This window comes from Gadus morhua, chromosome 13 (assembly GCF_902167405.1).
Source record: "Gadus morhua chromosome 13, gadMor3.0, whole genome shotgun sequence".
NCBI classification, from domain to species: domain Eukaryota; kingdom Metazoa; phylum Chordata; class Actinopteri; order Gadiformes; family Gadidae; genus Gadus; species Gadus morhua.
In genome coordinates, this window is record NC_044060.1 from 11,726,572 (window position 1) to 11,738,350 (window position 11,779).

The 11,779-nt window shown below is 43.9% G+C and overlaps 1 protein-coding gene across 3 annotated transcripts; it reads left to right on the plus strand.

The window, feature by feature from the left end:
- The first annotated feature begins 7 nt into the window (after positions 1–7).
- Positions 8–11,447, plus strand: fam219aa (family with sequence similarity 219 member Aa). Of its 3 annotated transcripts, none has more exons than XM_030374959.1 (6): positions 8–245; positions 4,142–4,241; positions 5,791–5,884; positions 6,418–6,498; positions 7,370–7,445; positions 8,162–11,447. In XM_030374959.1, the coding sequence occupies exons 1-6, from the start codon at positions 186–188 to the stop codon at positions 8,318–8,320; spliced, it is 570 nt and encodes a 189-aa protein (XP_030230819.1). In that variant the 5' UTR covers positions 8–185; the 3' UTR covers positions 8,321–11,447. The 3 variants fall into 3 exon arrangements, with proteins under 3 accessions (XP_030230819.1, XP_030230820.1, XP_030230821.1); XM_030374960.1 differs by having other exon boundaries at positions 7,370–7,424; XM_030374961.1 differs by having other exon boundaries at positions 7,370–7,424; positions 8,165–11,447.
- The last annotated feature ends 332 nt before the right edge of the window (positions 11,448–11,779 follow it).

An 11,779-nucleotide genomic window follows, 5' to 3' on the forward strand; every position in this document is an offset into this window, starting at 1 on the left:
CTATAACCCGGAAGTTGGGCGGTGCTGCTGTTGAGCTGTCGAGTCACCTCTGCCAGATTGGAGGAAAACAAACTGCCTGGTATAATGCAAAATAACGGGAGATCCTGCATATCAAATCAAAACCAGGGCGTGTAGAAACCTTGTTTATAAAACCGGTCTAACTTTATCAGCAGTCCTTCGCGAAAATGATGGAAGAAATTGACCGGTTCCAAGTGCCTCCTGTCAACGGAGAGACGCAGCCTCTGGTGAGCAGACTAGACGTTTCCATCACATTATTTTCTCAGATTCTGTACGTGCAAAGTGTATCGTTCAGACTTAATGGGTTGTCTTGTGTGCTCCTGGTGCCTTATAGGATATATGAGAGAACGTCGAAAGCATTATGCCCGTACTATACAATTAAATCAGCAATGTTAAACGGCTACGGGCTGATATATGTTGCTATAATAATGATGACGTTTGACTAAATGATTCACCTGCTCAAAGAAGTACGAGGAGTATAGCTGTACTATCAGATCTTCTATTTGTCCATCTGCAATTCTAGCGGCTTTTTCTCTAGTTGGTTTCTGTCCCAGCCGAGACTGCGGACTATTGCCTTCGCGGTTGACCAGAGCATAGGCCTAGTACTATTTGAGCATGGTCATGTTAAATACGCTACATTTATTTTCACCGAAACTTAAGATGCACGATACAAAATTGTCAATACGTCCTTTGGTATTTAACCTCATCATCTAAGTGACGGGTCAGTTGTATGTATAGGCCTATCCGGCCAGGCCCAGTTATCCAGCCTTCGTCTCAAACAGCTGTCCCTCTCACAGTGTTGGCCGAGTCGGAGGTGCTCATTGCTTATCATCATGTCCATGCCTGTTTAGTACACGCTAGAGAGGCTTGTTGAGGCAGGTGAAAGCAGGAAAAAACTTTCCTTTTATTATGCTGGAGCATCTGCTAATCTGATTAGTTTCCTCCACTGGGTTCTCTAATGTGATCTTTGGTAGAGATGAGTCAATCCTGAATTATTGAGGTTGACACACTCAAAACATTGATTAACAGTATTGGTAGAATCCAACCACTACAAATCCTCTTTCCATATTATGATGTTAGCGTTCTTGAAATGTGGAACGCTTTTGTGTTTTCTTTCACTTCCAATTAAATATTATCACTCTGACTCTAGATTGGCCAGGTGTAATCTGACAAGCCCTCTGTGCTGACATAAATCTGTCTGCAATTCTATTTGACTGAGGAAGTGGGCATGCATCAACGGTGGATAATCCTATTTAATGTCAAGGAAACAGATAATGGAACAAGTTTATGTTTGCATGTTAGTTCATGGAGACGTGTCATATTATGATGGCCTTACTGTATAATTTGGACCCCTTTCCCTATTGTGCATTAAATCAAAGTCATATACACAAGCAGGGTGATGTACATGCAATGATAAAGGGCATGTCAAGCACGCTTTCAAGCATGTCCTGAGAAACAAGACACACTTATCTCTTTTTGCTAGTGCCTGAGTGTTCACGTGTCTGTCTCCACGCATTCATTCACGCATGTATGAGTATAGTGTTATTGGAACACGACCCAGTCGAGTGTAATATCCTTGTGAGGTCACCTTAAACTGATTGGCATTTTCTGAGTTTGTGTGACATTGTTATAGCCTTTATATCATAGCTCCCGTGCCATTGTCATTCCTATTCACAACACTTTGTTTTCTTATGGTCCCCTGATGATCACCTAATACTAGTCTCCTATTGGCCAAAAGGAAGCAGTGATGTGTAATCCAACCAATCGGCTGCTGTCCACTGCGTCAGCAGCATAGTGCCTCTTCATCATCGTAGGCCGTAAAACAGCCCACCACACTGGCTGATAAAAATGGACTTAGAAGGAGAGGCCACTTCCTCATTCATTGTGTTCGTGTAGTACACACACACACACACACACACACACACACACACACACACACACACACACACACACACACACACACACACACACACACACACACACACACACACACACACCTACCTGTGTTATTACTATTTATTTCAATATGGCCAAGTGCTTAAGACTGAATATGTGCATGAATGTTTTTGAAGGTCAGAGCTGATTGTACACGCGCAATCAGTGTTTTTTGTATTAGATACTTAGCAGCACCAGGCGCTCACCCAAGTATCCGGATCAAGGCCTCATGTGTGTACTTTTTAAACCAAAGGGTCAACATGTGTATATTATATATTGATCAACAACTTGGTACATTATTATTGTTATCAGGTTTAGCAAAACCAGCTGCAGCAGCGGATGAGTTATTGAAGACTGGGCAGTTCTCAAGGCCAGCTAAAATGCGTGCCCATCTTCCCATAACACATTTCTTTATTTTTAAATTTGAAATATATATTGAGATATATTACTTAAATTTGAGCACAGGGCACCCCGTTTTCATGGGTCCCAATAGCCTATCACTTACCCACCAACAGTTCCAGGAATAGACTCTATTTCTTTTGATATTTCCCGTTAATGGAAGCCGGCGGATCCCTCGTTGATGACCTCATTGATGCTAAATCCCCTTTTCATCATTCACTGCGGACCCTGATAAAAGCCTCCAATGGGGGTTGTTTTCCAAACAGACCAAACCTCCATCCTCCTACAGTGAAAGCTGATGTGAAAACCCGGCAGGAAGGAGAGCGATTGCGCAGCAGCGTAGGCATAATGATCCAGGGGACGTGGCTATCTGTCACCAGTGCCATGAAAGGCTTCATGTCTGCAGGGGAGACTCCTTCAACGAGGACCCCTGACTCCCGCACCATGCCTTCTCCAGCGCCTTCATTTGAGACCGATAGGGCTGCATTCTGTTTCCTCTGCAGCTCACATTTGTTTTTTCAGCCAGCGGATGGCCCGTGACCACCAGATGATTCTATTATTCACCTGATCTGGCCACCCCGCGGATTACAGTAAACAACTTTACGGCTCGTTGAGTAGCAGCGGCTCCTATAGGGAAACAGGATCTTCAGTCAGCGCTGAAATATGGATTGAAATGATTGGCGGCTGATAACTCTGATTGTTACGTGATCATTATGTTCAATCTTCTCTCTTGGTGTCGGTCGTGATGCCACAGGCATGATGATAACACCTTTTTGCAGGAGGCGACCGTTGAAATGAATGTGTGAGAGGAAAAATTCTCGTCCTATAGTCATTGCTTGATACGTTAATTTTAGTTAGGCCCCATGTGATTGGATTACTTATTTGGTATATCACATCATTCTGTCTGATGTTTGGAGCGAAACTGAATTAGGCCCATATTTCCCGATAGTTAATCCTTCCAACATTTAGCTTCTACAGATTAATGAGATTGCCATGAAAAAAGAATCTGTTGATAACAAACAATGCATCTCTGTAGCTATCAGTCTAATTTGTGCAGTCTGGATGTTTTCTGTATAAATGAATGCCTCATGTTTGAGCTGGGACATCATGCCCGTGTCATGGAGTGTCTTTGTTGCTCCTTCTCTTTTGGAGGCATAGCTTCTGATTTATCCCTGTGAATGCAGGCTAATTGTGAGGCGGCGCCTGGCAGCCTTTTCCCCATGTGTCCCTGTGGAGTCCTCCCCGTATGCAACAAGAGCGGGCCTGTGGGCTAAACATAATGCCGGCCTCTGTTGGTGGAGCTAGCCAAGGCCCAGGCCAGTGAAGCCCCAGCCCCGGCTCTCTGTACGTCAGGAAACCTCCCCTCCAACAGTTACAGAACCCCCCTCTGTTCTCCCACGACCTCGCCTCTCTGTGTTGTCCCCGACGGTGAGAGGCTAGAGAACCCCCTCTGTAGGCTCTCTGGATCTGCCTACCCCTGGCATCCACGGTAGCACATTGGCTAGCTACAACCCCTTCTGGGGAGTGGGCTGTAGCAGGCCTCAGTAAATGCTGCCGAGGGATGCTCTATTCTGGGTTGAATATGGTTAAACCGTGCTTAGAGCACAGGTTGGAAAGGCCATTGCCATTACTACAACTAAGGAAGTAAATTAAAATTGATCCAATCAAATGTAATATCATCAATGAATTTATTATATCTACAAGTTATACTGTCGTATGGCTTGCGTTAAACAAAATCCTATTTTGTTAAAGCTGTTGAGAATTCCTGTAACAATATTATTTCTTTCAGGACCCTGCAGCATCTTCCACCTCCGAGGCCGACTCTGATACCAGGGAGGGAGAGACGGTGGCCATGAACTACAAGCCTTCGCCCCTGCAAGTTCAAATAGGTACTACAACAACCACAAGGCAATCAAGGCATCAATAAATCATACCATCATTTCATAGCAAGGTTAGGGTCGGAGTTGGTCCCTTTTCAGAAAGTCACAGTCGGTAATGTGGTTTTAAAATCATATGTTGTACATTGTATTCCATCCAGTCATTTATTAAGAATAAGTGTTATGGTAAATGCTGTATATTTAATGCTGAATACATTACGTCACATCTTCTTTCTTAAAATCAGTAGGTCCATTTGACTATAAAAAGCAACAAACGCATATAACTAAAACAAATGTATTCAATTAATATCGACCGTGTGCTTTTGAAGTCTGCCATCTTGAGTGGCTTGATCAATAATGAGTTGTTTAGCTCAGTTTTAGCCAGTGCTCACTCTCTGCTAGCTTGCTAGATTAAAACACCCAGAGTGGCCAGGTTGGAGTTAAGTTATTGTTTAGTAGACAGACTCAAAAGTTTTCCTCACCCTCCTTAGTCCCCTTTATATCTTGGCCTGGACAGGATTAAGTCATGTCAGCAATAAGTTGCATTAATGTAAAGGATGGTGGCCTGCCACATTGGGTAGACATTACAGTAGAGAAGACTGGGGTAAACTGATTTGCATTGATTGTCTTACAACATGGCTTTCATGCAGCGCAACACATACAGAATATATCGAGTTTTCAGGATACTGGGCAGGATAGTGTCATTGTAAGGATGTCTTGTTTTACAGCTGTAATGTACTGGGTGTGATCCCGTTGGACGCAGCCTACTAGTAGGCATCCTTTAGCAAGCTGCCTAACCCTTACCTGATCTTTAATGACTAGCAACCCGCTCCAGATAAAAGCATCTGCAAAATAAATAGAAAGCTAGACTAACTATTGTGAGAAAAAAATAAGGAACGGGTAGAGTAGTGCTGGTGCTCTTAGCGTGCACTCACACTAGGCCATCTGGCCGTGGCCATTGGCCGTTTTCACACCTAACCGTGCTCAACTGGCCCCATTGTTCTCTGGCCTGCACTCACACTAGGCCACCTGGCCGTCGTAACACGTCATCACCAAGCGTCCGCTGCATGGACCATAATAAAGTCATTGATTCGCGGATTCTCCCAAATACATCGGAATTCTTGTGGGTCTTCTCCAACTGCGCCTGAATAGCACTGTCTGCCCAAATGGCTAACAGACACTCGACTTCTATTTGGGACCAACGTGAACCAACAGTTTAACCGCTTGACACCATGTTTACCGTTTAATGGGAAAGAAGGCTCGTCGCCTTTATTATGCCCATGGTCGTCGCATGGACTATACGTCATCCAGCTCAGGTTGCGGAGCCGTGCGTTTGCGCGTGTCGACTCATTAGCATCTGTACCGTGGCGGCCCGTACCGTAGCAGCACACCTCTCCCAAGTGTTCAAGTTGGCCTGGCCTGGCCAGACTGGCCACACTCACAGTGGCAGATTTGAGCACGGTTAGGTGTGAAAACGGCCACGGCCAGATGGCCTAGTGTGAGTGCACCCTTAGGCGTCATGTGATATTAACCGGTGATGTCATATCCTGTGGTTGCTCAGAGAAACAGAGGGATCTGGCCAGGAAGGGATCTGTGAAGAATGGCACGGTGGGAAGTCCTGTGAACCAGCAGCCCAAGAAGAACGCCAGGACAAGGTAATAACCAAGCCTACTGTATAAACCACCTCAAGGCTAATGTACAGCAACTCCAGATAAAGTTTGAGGAAATTCAAATGCATAAGTGGTAGGACATCAGAGGCCCTCATTATTTTCTGCTAACGCACCTCGGAGGCCGTCTCCTTCCTGATGTAATAACCCCAAACACGCACCACGATTCTTCATAAGGCTCAGGATTTGTGAGAGTAAACAATAATTGCGATTCTATTGTGGGAGTCGGCTGTACTGTTGGCCTGCAGTCTCTCCTGGATTAGTGGGGATGCGAAGGGCGGCCGCAACCATTGGTCTCATAGAAAGGAAATGAGCTTCTCCCACAGCCGAGGGTTCAGCAGACTAATGCCAATTTCCTGTGTGAGTCACAGAAGAGTGTTTCCCTTTAGAAGAGATAGTTATGGAGCCGGTCTGTGTTTATTTGCTTGCCATTTAATTTCATCCACCATTGTGAAATGATTCCTCTCTAAATCAATGTGCATTGTTCTCTTTTGGGTTTTCTTTTCTCTCCCTCGCTTCAGACTGGTGGTTCCAAACAAAGGCTACTCGTCCTTAGACCAGAGTCCAGACGAGAAGCCCCTGGTGGCCCTGGACACTGACAGGTAAGTGCTTGTCCTGTTTGTCCTCCTCACATAGTATGAATGGTCTAAATATGGTCACTATCGTGCCATACCAGATTCTGATGTTTTAAAAAGGGTATATCAAGTCAAGCATATCCGTTGAAGCTCTGTAGTGTAACTTCAATCATAACGTCTTTTAACATGGCTAAGGGGCAGTGTTTGTGTGGAACAGGACAGGTACTCCTCTAGAAATGACAAGTCCTCTGATTAACACAGGAGATGATTGGATTTGGGACAGCTAATCATCTCTGAGACCTTTTTCCCCATGGGTTTGGTCCTGACCCACCGTGACTGTGCTTCTGGCACGTCTTAGCCCCCGGAGTATCGCACTGATCAGGGCACCTCGCTGCCTCGCTCGTCTGGAATAAGCCCCTTGCTGAACCAGCAGGAGATTACATCACTTTGTATTGCATCACACACTGGCATGCGCGGTGATTCACGGTGGCACAATGGCGTTTTTTATGCTCACTCGATTCAATTACGCTGTTCACACTGGCACATGATCAGTCGGGGTAGGTGATCCGGATTGACGCCATGCAATTGAGCGAGCCGTGTTTGCTTGGTGTTGTTTGTGTATTATGCAGGCGGTTGAGCTACAAATGGCTGTTGTGTTTAGTTTATTCAAGGAGATATGTCTTATTCAATCTCCTTGAATACTACCAGTCTCCTCTGTCAAAAATGCTGTTTAATGAAGCCATAAATGAATCATTGAAAAATGATTCATTCAAAATGCTTCGCTGATTAAATATTTAACAGGAAGCTATCAAAATAATGAATTTGGGGATTTCTATGTATTCATAATATTTATATATAATTACTTACTTAATAACGCTATTTGTTCCTCCTTCCTCAGTGACGACGACTTTGACATGTCCAGATACTCGTCATCGGGATACTCCTCAGCCGAGGTGAGATGTCTGAGGGACCAGGTATCTATAAACACACTATAGTCTATAATACCACCACCCTGCCCAACCACACCACCACCATCACCTCCATCACCTCGTCCCATACCCACGCCAGGTAACCCCCTCCTGACCACGGTCAGGCCCGACGCGCCCCTAAGCGGTCCATGTATGGAGCTAGTCCTGTGGTAGGCCTGCCAGAGTACCACCTTTTGCTTGCTTCCCTTTATTTGGTGTTCATTGTAGATCGTACGCATTGTTCTCCATTAAGCATCCTTTTTGTTGTAATGCATGCTTTTCTAAATTGTTTTTATTTAAAGGGCAACTAAAGGGTAAGTGACAGTCGTAACTTTTATTTAGACTAAAACCGACTTCTTGTGTTCCATGAGAGAGAGTGTGAGGGGTCAAACGTTGTCAAAAAAAATGTCACACTCGCTTAAGCTACGCTGCGCCGCTAATTGAAAACTTCCGCTCTGGGAAAAGGTTTTTACTTCCCCCGTTTATCAACATTATCGATTTAAGACAAGTGATGGGTGATGCCCAAACCGTCCATTTTCATTTTGATAAAGCGATTTCAGGGTGAACTACCCTTTAACACAAACATGATTAAGAAACTGTCGAGCCCACTGAAATAAAAGTGCAGCGCGAGCACGCGACGCAAACCTCCCCCTGACATTCTTTGTTTTGTCTTTGTTTGTGTTTGTTTGTTTGGTCCGGCGGCGGCGTTGCTGCGCGTGCAGCAGATCAACCAGGACCTGAACATCCAGCTGCTGAAGGACGGCTACCGGCTGGACGAGATCCCCGACGACGAGGACCTGGACCTCATCCCTCCCAAGGCCGTGAACCCCACCTGCTACTGCTGCCAGTCGGCCCCGTCCACGGCCTGTCAGATCCAGTAGCAAGCGCCACCCCCCCAGAACCCCCACCCTATACCCTACCCCCTACACCCTACACCCACCGCCCCCCCCCCACCCAACCACCACCCACCACACACCCACCATGCTGAAGTCAGTTAACCACCCGGGTGGCGCCAATGGCCGGGTACTTTGGAGAAGAGGAAGAGCTGGCCTTTGGTGAGATAGTTAGTGAAGCTTCAAAAGAAAAAGAATATAGTCTCAAGAAAAAGGGGTTGAATTGTATATTAGCTCTGAGCTTTCCGAACGCACGCTCCTCCTATGGTAGGATCTGTGCGTCTTGCTCTCCCGGGGTGTGTATTCAGAGAGGACTTTGAAACTGAAAAATTATCCTCTTTTGTTTTTGTTTTCCTTCTCTTCGTTTTCCTCCTTTAATGAACTTTGGAAGGGCAAAGGGGCCAGACATTGTTGAAAATAGAATGAGAAGATGTGGAATCAGCCAGACCACTGTGGCAGTGCACCAGACATTCACTCGGCGCCTAGTGATGACACGCGTCACGTGTGGTTTTAAATTGTCTCAGAAGGAAAGGCGGCGGCCATTGGTGTCGTTTTTTTCCCCCTCCTTTCTTGGTTCACCCTTCCCATCACTTTGTGTTGTCTTCCTGTTTATGAATGATTATAGGTAATGCGTGTGTGTGTGTGTGTGTGTGTGTGAGAGATTGTACAGGAACTGTAAAAACAACAATGCTAATGCTTATAACTACACCTGTTAATGGAGTCGTTGAATCGCCAACAGTTGAGTAACGTAGCTAAAAACAGTCTGCTGTTATAGTGAGGTCATAACTACTTAAATAGCTCCAATTCTGAGTCGATTTTAACTAAGTATTTTACCAAGAACAAAAAAAAACAAGGAAGACGCATAAGACGGTTTTGCATGTTGCTCGTGGCGTTGTGTACAGCCCATGCAGATGTTTATCAGCCTCTAGCTACAAGAACAGACTTTAGTGCCAAGTACTTATGATATTGGTCGCACTTTCATACATCCATATAGTATTACCTTCACTTTGCTGCAATATCCATAGATTGAAAAGAGAGAACTTGATGCTAATTAGAATTAATGGCAGAATACGCAAGTTCACTTAATTTATTCACTTGTCTTTTACTTGGAGGGCAAGGCTTTCATAATACTCTAATACCAAAATGGAGACAATTTTTCTTTGGGCAGAGTATTGGCAATTTCAAAATAAGCAAGCGGCTTGGCTATCTGCTGTTTGCCAGAATCCATGTGCGCAGAAGAAAATTAAATCTAGCCCATTTTGTTTGCCTCATAATGTCACGAGTTATGCTGGCTGTCCCCCGAACCCAGATAACAAAATGGTGTTATGTTAGAAGAAAAAATGGGGCATGCTATGTGACCCTCGCAGGAATGAACTCAGACATGCAGCTGTCAATGTAACCCGGATATCCTTCTGAATGAAACTGAAGGAAGGAGAGAGAGAGCAAGAGATTGTTGTATTGCTGGTGTCCTTACTGAGATAGCTACCAACACAGGGCACTTCCCTCTTCATTTATTACATCATATCAAAAGTTTACTACTTTCCTTTTGTATTTTTTAGTATTTTTGTGTTTGTATGTTTCCACATTTGCACATCACCTTTTTGACCATGTGTTCCGGTCAACGGATTCATAAACAATGTCCATTATCTGTCAGTTATAATAATGGAAAAAAAACTGTACACGTATGTAGCACCCCAAACCCCAAGGTATGGTCAATGCTTAGTTTTCCAGTTGAACTCATGAATAACCATGTATGAAAGGGACATGGTTCAGTGTTTTAAAAGACTGGAGGGCATGCTCGATGGCAATGTTTACTGTAAACCGTCAGTTGTCCGCTATGATTTCCAATAGAAGCGTTTAATATATATATTTTTTTTGTTGACTACACTGAGACTTTGACATGCTGGTTGTTTTTATTTTGTTTTATGTGCCATCGCATTTTTGTTTTGTTGCTGAGTACGCACTGTTGTTTGGAAGTCCCTAAGTATTCGATTCCTAATCAGGTGGATTGAAACATCCAATAGCCGGGTTCTGCTCTCATTCTAGACATGGGGAAGTCCTGGCTGGTGGGCCACTGTGACTAGAAAAATCATATTCATGATGGAGTAAGTTCATTTCTTTTCAATTCGCTGCTCTTAAAATGTGTTGTGTATTTGTGTATATGGGACCATTGCTGATTTCTGTAACCTAGATCAGAGGACGTGCATTGGAATAGAGCGTTTCGATCCTGGTTTGATGTGGAATCAAACCATATTATGGACATTGTTTATTTTAACCTTAGTTTTCAAACTGCACTCATTTCATATGGCTATTAATTGGAATGTTACACATGAGTATTTAGAATTTTGGATATTTGTCCCCCTCACCAAAATGCACAAGAATTCTCCCTCAGATTTGTTCCACATCTACACTGTTCCTCTTACAAAGTTTACAATCCTAATGTTTTGCCTGGAACATTGTGTATGCTTTGACCAGGCAAAACAGTAAAGTTGTTTTGCTTGATTATCAATGTGTTCTGCATTGGGCACATTTTACCAGTGGCGTTCTCGTTGATCATCACCGCTCAGCAAAGTTTGCCCATAGGCCTGTACCTACAGGACTCAACATAGCAGTTATTCAAAAAATCTGATGTTCACATCTAGGTGCTACCTATGCTTGTATGAATTAACCAACTGCAACTAAATCCCAATTTAATTCAATGGGAAAGACTACCGTACTACGACAGTACATCGCAAGGCAGCCTTTAGCTTGGGCAAGCACACTACCGTTCAGGAGCGACCATCTTGTGTTATTGTAATCGTCATGCCAACTCAAAGATACACTACTTTCAGCCATTGGTGTGCAAACTGTGGTGTGGTGTTGCTCACTGTTTACTTAAGTAGCTCCTGCCTTAAGTGATGCATTGTAACGGAGGGATATTTTATCAGCAGTCGTACATGTTTTATTTATTTTAAGTATGGGAAACGATTCATTTTAACATAGAGATGCTTTTAATTTGCCAGATGCTTATTGTTATGATTGTATAGACAAATGTGAACTGATTCCATTTGGTATTTAACAGTGTTAATGTTCGGTGTACTGTAACATATCGAAAAATAAATATCAAATATCTGGAGTCTTGGAATTCCCTCACTTTTATTTATAAGGTAGTATTCTGGACTTGTTTGCTGTGTAATGACTGAATGAATAGTTATTAGAGTTACCACTCTCTTTCCGTCATAGTTTTCATATGTTAGTACTGCTAGATGGTAAGACGAGATTGTCATACAATGTCATACGAGTAGTTGCAACTTTATCCTCCCGAGTACTGATCAATCTCTGGGGGTCGGGGGGGATTACAGAATGTGTGACATCACAAGAAAGGCCCAATGTGTGTGTGTGTGTGTGTGTGTGTGTGTGTGTGTGTGTGTGTGTGTGTGTGTGTGTGTGTGTGTGTGTGTGTGTGTG